Source organism: Engystomops pustulosus, chromosome 2 (assembly GCF_040894005.1).
Source record: "Engystomops pustulosus chromosome 2, aEngPut4.maternal, whole genome shotgun sequence".
Taxonomy (NCBI): domain Eukaryota; kingdom Metazoa; phylum Chordata; class Amphibia; order Anura; family Leptodactylidae; genus Engystomops; species Engystomops pustulosus.
The window spans coordinates 58,060,426-58,074,533 of record NC_092412.1 but is presented as its reverse complement, the minus strand read 5'-3'; the positions used below and the strand labels follow the sequence as shown (position 1 = coordinate 58,074,533).

General features: G+C 41.9%; 1 protein-coding gene across 2 annotated transcripts; it reads left to right on the top strand.

Moving 5' to 3' along the window:
• The first annotated feature begins 1,154 nt into the window (after window positions 1–1,154).
• TMPRSS12 (transmembrane serine protease 12) lies at window positions 1,155–10,306 on the top strand. 2 transcript variants are annotated; one of them, XM_072133022.1, is made up of 5 exons: window positions 1,155–1,376; window positions 3,652–3,847; window positions 4,663–4,928; window positions 8,810–8,952; window positions 9,583–10,306. In XM_072133022.1, the coding sequence occupies exons 1-5, from the start codon at window positions 1,295–1,297 to the stop codon at window positions 9,844–9,846; spliced, it is 951 nt and encodes a 316-aa protein (XP_071989123.1). In that variant the 5' UTR covers window positions 1,155–1,294; the 3' UTR covers window positions 9,847–10,306. The 2 variants fall into 2 exon arrangements, with proteins under 2 accessions (XP_071989123.1, XP_071989124.1); XM_072133023.1 differs by lacking the exon at window positions 1,155–1,376 and adding an exon at window positions 1,920–2,092.
• The last annotated feature ends 3,802 nt before the right edge of the window (window positions 10,307–14,108 follow it).

Here is a 14,108-nt window from a genome sequence, read left to right as displayed (position 1 = left end):
GCAGTATATGGTAGGATCAATCAGACAACCTAGGGTTAAAGTACCCTAGGAAGTCTGAAAAACAGTAAAAAATTTTAATAAAAAAAAATAAAAAATAAAAAATTATATAAAAAAAACCTAAAAATTCAAATCACCTCCCTTTCCCTAGAACAGATATAAATATAAATAAACAGTAAAAATCATAAACACATTAGGTATCGCCGCGTCCGAAAATGCCCGATCTATCAAAATATAAGAATGTTTTTTTACTGCGTTTAACCCCGTAACGGAAAATAGTGCCCAAAGTCGCAAATGGCATTTTTTTGCCATTTTGAAAAATATAAACAATTCAATAAAAAGTGATCAAAAGGTCGTACAATTCTAAAAATAAAAGCATTGAAAACGTCATCAAAAGTCGCAAAAAATGACACCACCCACAGCTCCATACACCAAAGTATGAAAAAGTTATTAGCGCAAGAAGACGGCGAAATGAAGAATTTTTTTTTTGTACAGGAGGTTTTAATTTTTGTAAATGTGTGAAAACATTATAAAACCTATACAAATTTGGTATCCATGTGATCGTATTGACCCAATGAATAAATTAGACATGTCATTTGGAGCGCACAGGGAAAGACGTAAAATCCACACCCACAAGAATACGGCGCAAATGCGTTTTTTCACCATTTTCACTGCATTCAGAATTTTTTTTCTGCTTCCCAGTATATGGCATAGACAATTAAATGCCATCACTATGAAGTGCAATTTGTTACGCAGAAAACAAGCCATAACACGGCTCTCTACATGGAAAAATAAAAAAGTTATAGATTTTTGAAGGTGGGGTGTGAAAAATAAAGACGCAAAAACGAAAAAGGGCCTGGTCCTTAAGGGGTTAAGCTGCTTTACAACATACTGGTAGTGCTTTCTGCTGACAGGTTTTCTTTAGACAGAGATCATAATGGAAAGCCCAGACACAGGTGTGAACGTGAGCTAGGGGCCTTAGTTGGATTTTAGATCAGTGTAGTATCTAATATTGTGTATTGTGGACCCTAACAAAGTGATGACTTGCTCTAACACCTGTAGCTGCAGGGGACAATGGGAAAGTACAGCTGTGTCCTGTGTACCGAAAGGAGTTCTTGTTACTTCAATGCTCTTAATTGTGGCGCTGAGCAGGAAGCACAGCAGGGGAAGGGGGTGATGGGTGCCTTGTTACCATGGATATCACCTTCATCATGGCAGGTGGTGGGAGGTGTGCTCCATAGTGACATCTCCGGTGCCACCTGCAGGCCATTCCCTACAACTTCCCCTACATCTACAGATGGCAGAGAAGATGTTGTCAACCTTGACCAGAGCCTACATATTGTTATGGGTGACAGTAGTAGTGGGAAATAAGACTGAAGGTAGATGTGTGCATAATCACAAGCACCGCCTTTCATTTAAAGAAAATGTATTACTTTGGTATATTGTTTTTACGTATTAATGATGCCACTTAGATTTAGTTATTATACAGCAGGTTTATAGATAAGATAGTCCTACAGGAAGAAAATTCCCCACCGCATCGTGGCAAGATCCCTTTTCCCTGTTTCTGCCAGTAAACTATAGCAACAATAAAGGGAACCAGGAGGGGGTATAGAAGAGGGGGTATGTATTATAACACAAGTAGGGGTAAATTAACCTGTGTGACTTTTAGAATATCTATTTACATATGCAGGTACTATAGAAACAGTTTCCCAAAACCCTTCCTAAAATTTAGATGAGTGGGTAACTGCAGAGTCCTGTATATGTGGGTCAGGCTGGTTACAGGGGTGCAGTGCCTGTATGATCACCATGGGAACCTGGTTGTGACCGATAGCCTGGACTTCAGCTGTAATGCCCAGATAACCTAGATCCCTGCACTTTAACCCCCGTAGATGTTACTTTTGCAGTGAGAGGCCTGACAACAGTCTGCACGTCTACCATGATAGGAGTCCAGTAAAGGGGTTGTCCAGTTCTGATATTATAATGAGCCATACACGTGTGTCACTCACATTACATGACCATGGGCAGATTTCCAATCCAATGGAAGTAACCAATAAAGTTTCCTGCTTAATCACAGCAAGCAGAGATCTAGAAAACTGTAAGGAATTGATGCAGGAAGTATATTGGAAAACTATAACTTTTCATTCTTAAAAACAATATCAATTATCTGTTAAAATGGACAACCCTTGTAAGCTTTGCCATAGGTTACATGTCAATGTTCACTGTAATAAAGTATTACAATATATTATGAGAGCAATCAGTGTATCTGCAGTATAACTCCCCAAATAACCTTGAAAGATATCAAAAATGTGAAAAGATATGTATGCTTAAATAATTTTTGTTCATGAATCTCTAAAAAAGAGATTTATTGAGCAAAAGTAGAACAATATTAAAGGGAACCTGTCACCAGGGACCTTATTTTCACTAAATACAGGTTGCAGGAGCCCATTACAGCTGGATTGAAATTGCAAATGCCTTTTCTGTGCATTTGCATTAGAATATAATTGTGTGTTTAACTTATCTTGCACCCTGACAGAATCCTTTTCTGAGTCCCAGGTTTGTTTTGGTTTGGATGCATTTAAAAAAAAAACATGTGACTTGTCTGTGCTGATCACTCACTTCTCTGCCCCCACCTTTGTGCTCCTATACAGCTCTTCCCTCCTGCTCCTTCACTACAAAGAGATATAGCTCACAGCCTGTTGAGGGAGGGGAGGAGCTGTACACAAGTGCAAAGGTGGGGGCTGAAAGCTGAGGAGTCTGCAGCACAAACAAGTTACACATTGTTTTTTGACAAAACTTAGCCCAACCCCTTGGACTACACAGAGGATTCTGTTATGGTGCAAGGTAAGTTATAACACACAATTATATTGTAATGCGAATGCTTAGAGAAGGCAGAGAGGCAGAATTACAACGAAGCTGTGATGGGCTTCTGTAACCTGTCTTTAGTGAAAATGAGGTCCCTGGTGACAGGTTCTCTTTAAGAAAGCTATAAGAATCAATCCACAAAATAAATTTTGAAAAGATATTTTGAATACATTAAAACTACAACCTATCTTGCAATTAATCAATAAATATAGCCCACATATGGTTGATAAAAAATTAGACAAAGATGAAACAAAATAAAAAAGTTTCTTTTATGGCTCAGCATGATGGCATCATCTAGACTACTTGAAATTTCAACTTTTAAGTCATATGCAAATAATGTGTTATATAAAGGGTTTAGTGCTCTCTCATCTTAGAACCCCACTTACACTAATATTGACTTCCTTGGACATAAGGTTGCCACTATATGATTTTCTTGAAGGATGCAGTGATGTCAATCACAGTGGAGAGGGGGTTCTGAAACGGGTAGAACTTGGACGCTGAGCTCTACGTCTCTGTGACTTTAAAACACCGATTTGCATATCACGTTAATATTAATTTATAGGATATAGGGAGTCTGGTGAGGGGTAAGTACAAAATGTATAGATTACTTAATCTGGTCCTACTTGCTCTTTGTGTGGCTCCCTGTCACTGCAGGTTGGACCAGAAGTTTGAGGAATCATTGGACATGTCCTAGAACCCATGACACCGTTTTTTTTAGAAAATAGCTATGTTTTTCTTATCCTGTACAGCCCTTTAAGATGGTCTTGCTCTTCTGGTTTCCTATCTTTTCAGTTTGTGGGCAACGTCCACTCGTAGATACACTTGGAAGCCGCATTATAGGTGGGCATGACGCACTTCCAGGGGCCTGGCCATGGCAGGTTAGCCTACAGTATTTCAGATTTAGATATGGCTATAGACACGTGTGTGGAGGGTCCCTTATTAACAACATGTGGGTGCTGACAGCTGCTCACTGCCTCACAGAAAAACGGTGAGTATTATTCTTACTTTTGTAACTTTACCAACGTCTCTAGAAAAAATTGTTCTAGTTCTAGACTGAGCTGAGACAGGGTGTATTTAGCAGTGCTTCTATGCCACTTTCTGAAATTCCGTAATCACAGTTTTTTTGCACATTGCAAGCAATTGTGATTATTGATATAGCTGGGCCACTTCTAAGCCACGTGCGGCCACCATGGGAGTGGGACATGGTCAGCGCGGACTCCCAGAGGATACTTCAAGAAGCCTATGCCCCTTGATGTATCTGCCACAACAGGAAGGGGCATATGATAAATTCCCCCATAGAGTCCTGGTTATTTTCCCCTCAATATAATGATTGATATTTGAATTGTAAGCAGAAAAAAGGTGCACCAGCAGACATGGCTCTTCCCCTGGAGCCCTGAGAAGTTAATTTGCTTTAAAGTACATCTAGCACCAGGATAAAGACTGTATGCAAATGAGACGGAGGGGTCTAGGCTCCATTAACACCTATGGAATCTGGAGCCCCTCAGGTCCATTTGCATACTGTCCTTAATCCTGGTGGTAGATGCCCTTTAAACTAATCCAAGTAGATTTTTTTATCTGCAGTTCACATTTCCAACTATATTTTACCTGCTGTATATTTGGGTCTGTAGCTCACAGAACCACAAGCTTTGGTGTGATCTGAAAAATGAACCTCTTTTCTTTGATCCGTGGGGGTCCTATCAATCCCCATCCTCTGATAGGAGATCACAGTACTTGGGACAACCCTGTTAATGTTATATATTAGTTGACAGACACTATTAATATTACAATCCTTGTGTCTCACAGAAATCCCAGGTATTGGAGAGCAGTTTTTGGAGTAAATGATATTTTAAATCCAGAACGCACAAAGCAGATATGTGATGTCAAGAGAATTGTGATTCACAGAAACTTTGGATCTGCAACTATGGATAATGATCTAGCTTTGTTGGAATTGGCAAATCCAGTGAAATACACAGAATACGTCCTACCAGTCTGCTTGGCCACCAGGATGCTACAGGTAGACCCACTGGCCCAGTGCTTTATAACCGGCTGGGGGACAACTTCTTTTGGAGGTAATTTCACGTACTTGGTTTATCAACTGTTAAACTGAATTTTTAAGCATCAACTTATTAAAACCGGCATCAACCCCCTCCTCCACACAAACCCCCTACTGGTTCACACCATTCCAAATCTAATAAGTGATGTTCTGACCAGGCAGAGATTCCAGCTGTATTCTCATCCAGTTTTCTGGTGGAGACTTTTGGGCCACAAAAGTCTAAAACTGCCAAAGAAAGCAAAGTAAATCTTCCTCTAAGCTTTTCCTTTAAATGTCCGTTCTCCATGAACCTCACATTAGACTCAAAACACTTAAGGAGCCTATGCTGTAATTACATGCAGTAAAACCTAAAGGGGTTGTCCATTTTGATAGCAAACTACTTTTTAGCTCCATGACCTTTATTTTGCTGGGCTTATTTATCACTGTAATAGGGACATGATGTTCAGGCCATACCACTACTGTTAAAAACATTTCACAGTTTCAATGTGTGTAAAATCTTGTACATGTTTTGTGTTACTCTGTGATTTTTGTTACACAGTAAACTTTTTGTTGTTGCGTATTTTATGAAGCGGCCACTAGAGGGAGGCAGCATTCTTTATTGCTTGAATTTTACAGTATTTCCTGTAAATAATAACAATAATTGTAAAGTACAGGAATCACAGAAAGGAATATATGGCTATCCTTGAAGCTTGTCATACTTTAATTATAAACCTTTTTTTTGAATTTGCAGTCCATTCTAGCTACAAATTCTTGCACCAAAATGCAAAGGTTGGGCACCAGCCCCCACCCTGCATGGAAATTGCATTTTAAAGTATAAATAAGCCATTTTAGCACTTTTATTGCAGTGGTCCAGTCCTTTATGGAATGTCCAAAATTAGATTTCTGCAATGAATCCGACCAGTGTGAAGACCTGCTCTGCCGTTCTTCCTTTTCTTGTGCCTGATATTGCAGCCCATTCTATTGTAAGTGAATGGGGATAAATAGCAATACCAGAACAGCCCATGGACAAATCTGAAGTAGAGGATTCACCGGTATAAGGCGTCATACACACCACCGTGTGTCCAAGGGGCTGCAAAAAGGTTCCCCCCGCCAATGTCCATTTAAACAGGCAGGAATTGGACCTGCTCTATATTTTGCTCGGCAATTTGCATGTTTCTAGTACGGTGAGGTAAGGTGCATGCACCATGCATCTATGCACCACCAACATGGAGGCCGTGATATAGCTATGGTGTGTGTGGGTAGTTCACAGTCTCTGCTTCACAAGGTTGTGTACATGAGGCCTAATAAATCTGAGCAGAGAAGGCTGTATTGTTAACAACAGGTATAATAAATTCCAGACTTTCACAATTTAACCTCCTGCCATGTGGCATAGTGTCCTTGTAACCAGTGTCTGATGCACTTCTAGGATAAATAAAGAGATGGGGGGGGGGGTTAGGCTCGGGGCTGGTGGACCCACTGTAACACTGCATGCGATGACGTAAGACAAAACCTGAGAGCAGAGTCTAAGTGGCACCCGGGTTTTCACCAGAGACGCCGCAAACTGAGTTGGTTTTGCTGCAGTGTGGTACCACCACAAGCGCGACTTTGCTCATGGTGGTGGCCCAGGCGAAGTACAAAATCGTAATGCAAGAAGCGTAGTCGAAGGCAGGTTAGAGGTCAGGAAAGGCAGCACAGGATCGAAGTCAGGCAGGAGGTCACAACAGGAATCACAGAATCGCAGGGTCACAAAAGGGAAGCTTTCTCTAGGGCACAAGGCGCAAAAATCTGGATATTTAACAAGAACGGCGGCTGGCAAGCACCAATTATCGGGGTACTGGCCCTTTAAGTCTCCCATGGGTCGCTAGAGCACCCGTGCAAGTGAAAATTAGTATTGACTTTTCGCCAGTTTTCTGGCAGGCCCTAGAATGTTTTTCCCTTAGCCACAGCTTTTGCCCTGCCCCTTACTTAAACCCCACACAGTATAATTTCCCCCTTAGTTACCCCCATTCCATCTGACATTGTGGTTCCCTCATATTCAGGTCCCCCTTATATTGTAGCTTCCTCAGCAGGTACCCTCCATACTTTTCAACCGCCCCCTCCCCCAGCTTCTTTTCATACTGTGCCCCCTCATACTGTGCAGCCCCCACCAGTTTCACTTCATAATGTGCTCCCCCAGTAGCTCCACTTCATATTGTGCCCCCCCCCCCCAGCAGCTCCCCCTCATATTATCCCCCCAGCAGCTGCCCTTTTTACAGTGCCTCCTCCCTCCAGCAACTGGAGTGTGTCTCTGGACAAAGTGTTATTCGGGGAGGAGGGACAGGGCTGAGGCCAGGGCTGTGGGAGGAGCTGATACCAGAAGGTGAAACATGGAGCACTGGGAAGCAGGTAACAGCTGTGTCATCCTCGCAAGGTGGGACGCAGAAGAGATGTGCAGGACACAGCCCTGGAAAACCCGGACTGTCCCGCTGTCCGCTGGCACTCAAATTGGGCAACACTAGTTTTTATGCTGCAAAAATATGGTTTATGGAGTTCAATTTCACCTTTATGACCTTTTTGGTCATGCGCCAATTCATTCATTTCTTGAGCCACAGCATGATTCGTGTGCCAAAATTTTTGTCTTTTTGTCTCTATTTACTGTCTATGACTAGGAGGGGCTACCATCTTGCCTGAGTTCTTGCAATAGCATTCAGTGATATACTTTACAGCACCTCATGGAAATAGGCAGAAATAGTCTATGGATTTATGTCATCGACTGGTTTTCTGATGCATTTTATGCCTGGTTTTTGCTGCAGTTGGGAGGTGGAGCTTAAACTTTGCTTTGCAAAGGTTGAATCCAGTACTATGATCCACAGCAATTAAAGGGATTATCCGGGTTTTAAAAATAACTGAGGCCCGGGCTGGGGTGGTCTAGTTAAACATAACAAACATCTACTTACCTCGTCCAGCTCCACTGCCGGTCTTCTCTGTGTGCCAGTTTCATTACAAGGGCGCACAGGGAGCTGGAAGCTCCTATCCGACACCATCTCTCAGCGCTTACAACGCTGAGAGATAGGGACGGATAGGAGGAGCCGGCCACATCCTGGACCGGAAGCTCCTTGTGCGCGGCTTCTCTGCCCCTGTAAACAAACAGGGGCACGGATTGAAGGAACCTCCCCGCGGGACATCAGCGGCGCCGGAGGGGGTAAGTACATGTTTATTATGTTTAAATATCCCTCCCCAGCCCAGCCATAAGAAATTTTTAAAACCCGGATAACCCCTTTAAATGACACAATGAACATCAGAAATAATGTTTTTACACTGCTACTATAATGCTCTGTTTTTCTGCATAAAAATATTGTGTCACATTTATTGATGGTTTTGAGCATGTTTTTTGTCAGCAGGAGCAGGGTTTTTTGGTTTTGCTCCTGTTCCAACAAATTTACAGAACCACAAAAACCTCAGTTTTCCAACACTCATGACTTTCTATTTATTTTGTCTTTCAATTTGGGCACAGTTTTTGGACCATTCCTGACCCTTTTTTGTGGCAAAAATTATGACGCATAATCAGACCAACAATAAACAAGTCTATTAACTTCTAAACCCCTTCATGAATGAGGTTTGTCATTTCTGACGCTCGTTTGTTACCGTACCAAATACATTAAGGTTGTGCACCACGATATATAATCACAGCTAAAATTGGATGCAAAAACAACTGCAACACCCCTGCCAATGCAAAGGTTAATCGGGTGTTGCAAAACTCAAATCACTCTCTATGAAAAAGGTTTCCCTGTGAGAGTGATTAACTCACTGAGGGCCTCTAGTGTGGGATAGCGGTACAGCAGCTGTAAATCTCTGCCTGCTGAGGTGCAAGATTATACTTTAGATTTTTTTTTTTAATCTGGACATCCCTCGTATTAAACAGGTTATGTTATATTTCAGGTAAAACATCAGATATGTTGCAGGAGGCAGAAATCGATAGGATTCCTACTTTCCTCTGTAACAGTAGTGGATGGTATAATGGGCTCCTTACAGACAATATGATTTGCGCTGGCTTTGAGGATGGAGGAGTGGACACATGCCAGGTAAGTAGACTTAAATGGGATCTGATAAGGGCAAGTTATTTAGGTGTGCTATAAGTAAAGCCATCATCAGATAGCTATGCTGTATGTACAGGACATATGGCTGGCACACTGTATAATCCATATATCTCAGACTGAAGCTGACCTGATATTAATAAAGGCTGTGAAGTGAATACAATGAAGCTCTTGCGAGCAGGGACCTCACTCCTTTTGTTCCATATGAATGTTTGTGCTCTGTAATGTAGTATTTTATTTGTATATGTCCCCTATAATTTGTAAAGCGCTACAGAATATGATGGCGCTATATAACTAAAGATGATTATTATTATTGCTTCCAGTCTAGAAAATGGTCTGTTTCTTGCAAATATGTGAAATTGTAAAGTTGCCCTTTTAATGAATACAACAGTAGAATTCCCATTGTATTTCTCCTCATTTACTTCAATGTCCTTTCCATCTGGTTTCAACAGCAGTTTCCATTAAAAGAAAACCATAAAACCAGATCGGACCTCCCGATTTTATTTTAGAATTGAATAGAAAGGCTGAATACAAATACAAGGTCTTCAGTTTGTATCTAGTAATAACAGGCAGTGTGAATGTGGCAGGACTAACCTTTCCTTTGCTGTCATCTTCTAGGGAGATAGTGGAGGACCCTTTGTCTGTTACATAGCAGAAAGTACAAGCTTCTACCAGTTGGGTATCACCAGCTTTGGCTACGGCTGTGCTAATGCCCATTATCCTGGAGTTTACACTCGAGTAGAAAAGTATGCCAACTGGATACTAATGCAGATGGAGAAGGTCGCAAACAGTATGGATGACTCAAGAGGTTTTCCTGGAGTTGCCATGATTTGTATTATGAATGTAATTGGAACATTAGTCTTTTTTACAAAACTTATGTAACAGCAGGGGTGGACTCAGAATCATCCACTCCTACCGTTACATAATGGTCCACAATGGTCATCACTCACATGCTTACCCACCCACAAGACAGGAATTTTATGTTTAAATTACTTGCAGAAAACTTTTTGCCCTTTTTGTTGCTTTGCATAAAGGAAACCTGTAATCAGGTAGATCATTTTATATGATGACAGGTTCCAATAGCCCCTCGCATGTTGATTTTAAAAATGCCTCTGTCATGCATCTGGATAATCCCAGTGCTTTTTAATGGTTTCTTTAACATAACCTGCCCCTCCTGTCTACAGTATTTGCAGAGAGTTGGTGCTGTGACCGACTCTCTGAAAGCCTTGTGCTTACTGCTAGTCAGACGGCTCAGTCATGTGCAAGTTATGTCACCGGCTCTCTGCAGACGCTGTAGGCGAAGCGCAGCAGGAGCGGAGAAGTGAATAAATAAAATCCGGTTTGCACCGAGAGGAGAGGGGCTCCGCAGAGCGCCTCAGACTTCTTATTTGAATAGAAAATAAAAGTGTTTTTCTAAAAAATTGCGGCCGTTCCAGCTAACACAAATAGTACAGCACGGTGGAACCAGGAGGTGCATACTAATCATCCACCAACTAATCCAATATTTATTGGTAAAGCACTAATCCATATCTGAGATGCTGAGACACAGCGGACATATATGCTATTACGCTACTATGTTTATATGTTTCCTATAAAAGCAATAAAAACTGTTCAGTTTTAAAAACAAATTAGAATAAAGTGTAATAGATAACATAATTTCTTTGAAGTTGTTAAAGCACTTGTGATCATCAGATTTATTGCAAATAAAGTTTTATTTTATTACACCACAAAGGTGTGGAAATTGGTAATTCACCCTCTGTATGAGAGGGAGATCTGCAGATATGCAATGGCATGGATTGAGAAAACTGACTAAAAGCATATGGCCTTTGTTTTCCCATTACAAGACCCTGAGGGATCCTGAAATTAGTGAAAACACTACAGAGAACAGAAGTAGCGATGGGGCCACTACATTGTGCGTCTATAAGCCACCAACAGGAGGAAGGCTGGAGCAGATGGATCCTTGCTTCACCATTGTGATGGTTAAGAACGAGCAATAGTAGGGAAAGAGGGTGCAGGAGGCAGGGTGCACCTCTCAAACGAACCTGGCTCCATGCTGCGAATAGGTCACAAATGAAGGATTCACGGAAGCAGCACAGCAATGAAGTATAAATGGTTTATTCACCAACAGTGAGAAACATACAACTTTCAGCTCCTCCAGGAAGCCACTGTGCTGGTTAAAAGGTATAACCCTGGGTATCACCCAATACAAAGGTGATGTATGCTAATACAAACATACAGGGCTCATGCTGCTATAAACATGCCACAATGTGGCACATCAACTAAGAACAGTGCAGTCTGTACCATGTGCAGTGTCCTGTGTAGTGTGCAGGGGGCGCCAGATTCAGGATTTCTGTCACACGTCCCCTTCAGTGCAGAAATTTGTGGCGCAGGACCTTCTTAAATACCTGTGCAAGCAGTTTGCTCCTAAAAGAATGTGCAAAGTCTGACAGAAAATTGGCACAAGAGCCTTCGTAAATGTGCCCCAATATATGTAGACCTTATTTAAGACGTTCTGATGGATATGGAGAAACAGGGGCATTACTGAGGATACACTTGGGTACAATACAAAGTAACTTAGATAAATGGATATTTATTAAATATGTCAGGTGATGATAGATTAAAATGAATAATCATGATCAAGGTCAATTATTCAAGTCACACATGACATGTATAGATATCTTTTTTGTGAAAAAAAGACTAAATGTTTAATGTAATTTGCTTAAAGTCATATTCATTTATTGATCACCTCAGATTTTTGAAGTTATAGTTTAAACAGATAAAACAGATTATCTTATCCCTGCAGTTTTTCTAGATGATGAGTAAAAGATCTGACAATTTACGATTGTATGAAGGGAAATATAGAAAATATTTTCAGATTTCTACAAAACAAAGTGGAGGGATAATAATTGCTACAGATGTTAATAAGCAAACACTCATACATGTACAAGTGCAGCATTATACTATGTATTAGGAAATCTACTGCCAGCTAATACTTCTCACCCTTCCATTGGAGGCAATGGTCCTCATCTACTTCCAGAGAAAGACTGCGTATGGAGGAATATCAAACTTTCTTCTTTCCTTGTCTGCGAGTGCCCTTCTAGCAGATGACAAGTGTTAAATATACAAGCATGGCCAATGAAAGCCTGTAATGTCTCAATGCTACGGCCAATGAAAGCCTGTAATGTCTCAATGCTACGGCCAACCACCACCTGTAATGGCTCAATGCTACGGCCAACCACCACCTGTAATGGCTCAATGCTACAGCCAACCACCACCTGTAATGGCTCAATGCTACAGCCAACCACCACCTGTAATGGCTCAATGCTACAGCCAACCACCACCTGTAATGGCTCAATGCTACAGCCAACCACCACCTGTAATGGCTCAATGCTACAGCCAACCACCACCTGTAATGGCTCAATGCTACAGCCAACCACCACCTGTAATGGCTCAATGCTACAGCCAATCACCACCTGTAATGGCTCAATGCTACAGCCAATCACCACCTGTAATGGCTCAATGCTACAGCCAATCACCACCTGTAATGGCTCAATGCTACAGCCAACCACCACCTGTAATGGCTCAATGCTACAGCCAATCACCACCTGTAATGGCTCAATGCTACAGCCAATCACTACATGTAGGTAGCAGGTCAGTGCTGCTGCCATTGATTGGTGCAGAGTTTGTCAGGATTGGAGTGAGATAATTGGAGGAGTAGTGAGGTAAGTATATTTTTCTTTTATTTTCTACCACCCTGAGATGTTTGTGCTTTCTTATGAGGTTTAATATGGCTCAGTATTTATTGGTTTGAAGAGGACCTGCTGTTTGGCATGAGATCTATGACATTATACATGGACATGGGCTAAGAACTGGTCCACCATCTACAAAACCCCTTATTGATCAGGATGGGAGTTGGAGCTTGGGCGGACAAGCCAACCTGTCATATGGCAACTAACATAATACAGAAAAGCTATAAGCTTTGATTAAAAGGCTGGGCCATACACCAATGGCGGATCTTCATATAGGCATGCGCCAAGAGCCTAGGGCTTCTCAGGGGCCCACTTCCGCCCATACCTGGGCCCTATATGAAGATAGCTAGGTTTAAAAAAAAAAAAAAAACCTCCATACTCACCTCCGACTCCTTCTCCCCAGCTCAGTCTTCTCCTCTTTCGGCCAGCGCACACAAACATCGCATGACATCATTGTCTTGCGCACGCCGCAAGACAATGTGAAGGGGGGGATTGCTCTGCTGTGGACATTTCTCTACAGAGGGACTCTGCTTTGGTCATTTCATTAATGGGGGGGCCTGTACGGGCTGCAATGCTGTTGTCGGGTGGAAATTAGTTCTTGGGGTACGAGGTTGGTTTGGATGCTATGGGGGGGTCCTAGCCGTGTAAAGAGCCTTGGGCCCATGGGACACTTAATCCGTGACTGCCTGTATGTATGTTTTATGGTTCAAGATGATAAACTGCACTGGGATATAAAGAGAGGTACATAAAATATGCCTCTATGGAAGTCAGTGAGGTCTACGAGGGCCCCTCCAGGCCTCCACTGAGTATGCTCTAACGGAAGGTCCCCAGTGATAACTCGGGAGACACCTGAAACATCGGCAGCAGCATACAGTGGGATACTGTATCCCTATGTTGTATAGGCATGTTGGGAATCTACCCAATGCGTCTTTAAGTTTGGCATAAATGAGGTGTGGATCCACTTCTGTACGGCTCAGCTGCCCCTTATGGACTGCATGTCATAGGTTCACCTTAAGTTCTCAATTATATTAGAATATTGTAGTTTTCTGCACATATAAATATCATATACAGATCAAATAAAAAGTGTGTATTTTATCCATTTGTATATTTTTTTAGTATTATTTACCGTATATACTCCAGTATAAGTAGTTTTTTAGCGCAAAAAAATGTGCTGAGAAACCGCAACTCGGCTTATATTCGAGTCTAATAGAAAAAAAATAAAGTGTACTCCCCTTCTGACACCCCCGGCAGTTTCTCTTCTATACATCGATGCTCTGGCACCGGCTCCTTGCCCCCGCGTGGTTCGTCACACGCACCATGACGCCAGCCGCTCGCTGACATCATAATGTCGATGGCGGCACACACATTAAAATGTCAGCAAGTGGCTGACATCAT

Coding starts and splice junctions, on each gene's coding strand:
- TMPRSS12 (XM_072133023.1), top strand. CDS start 1,978: ATGAGCCATACACGTGTGTCACTCACATTACATGACCATGGGCAGATT. Junction 2,093..3,651: donor AAGCAGAGATCTAGAAAACT/GTAAGGAATTGA, acceptor CTATCTTTTCAG/TTTGTGGGCAACGTCCACTC. Junction 4,929..8,809: donor GGGGACAACTTCTTTTGGAG/GTAATTTCACGT, acceptor GTTATATTTCAG/GTAAAACATCAGATATGTTG.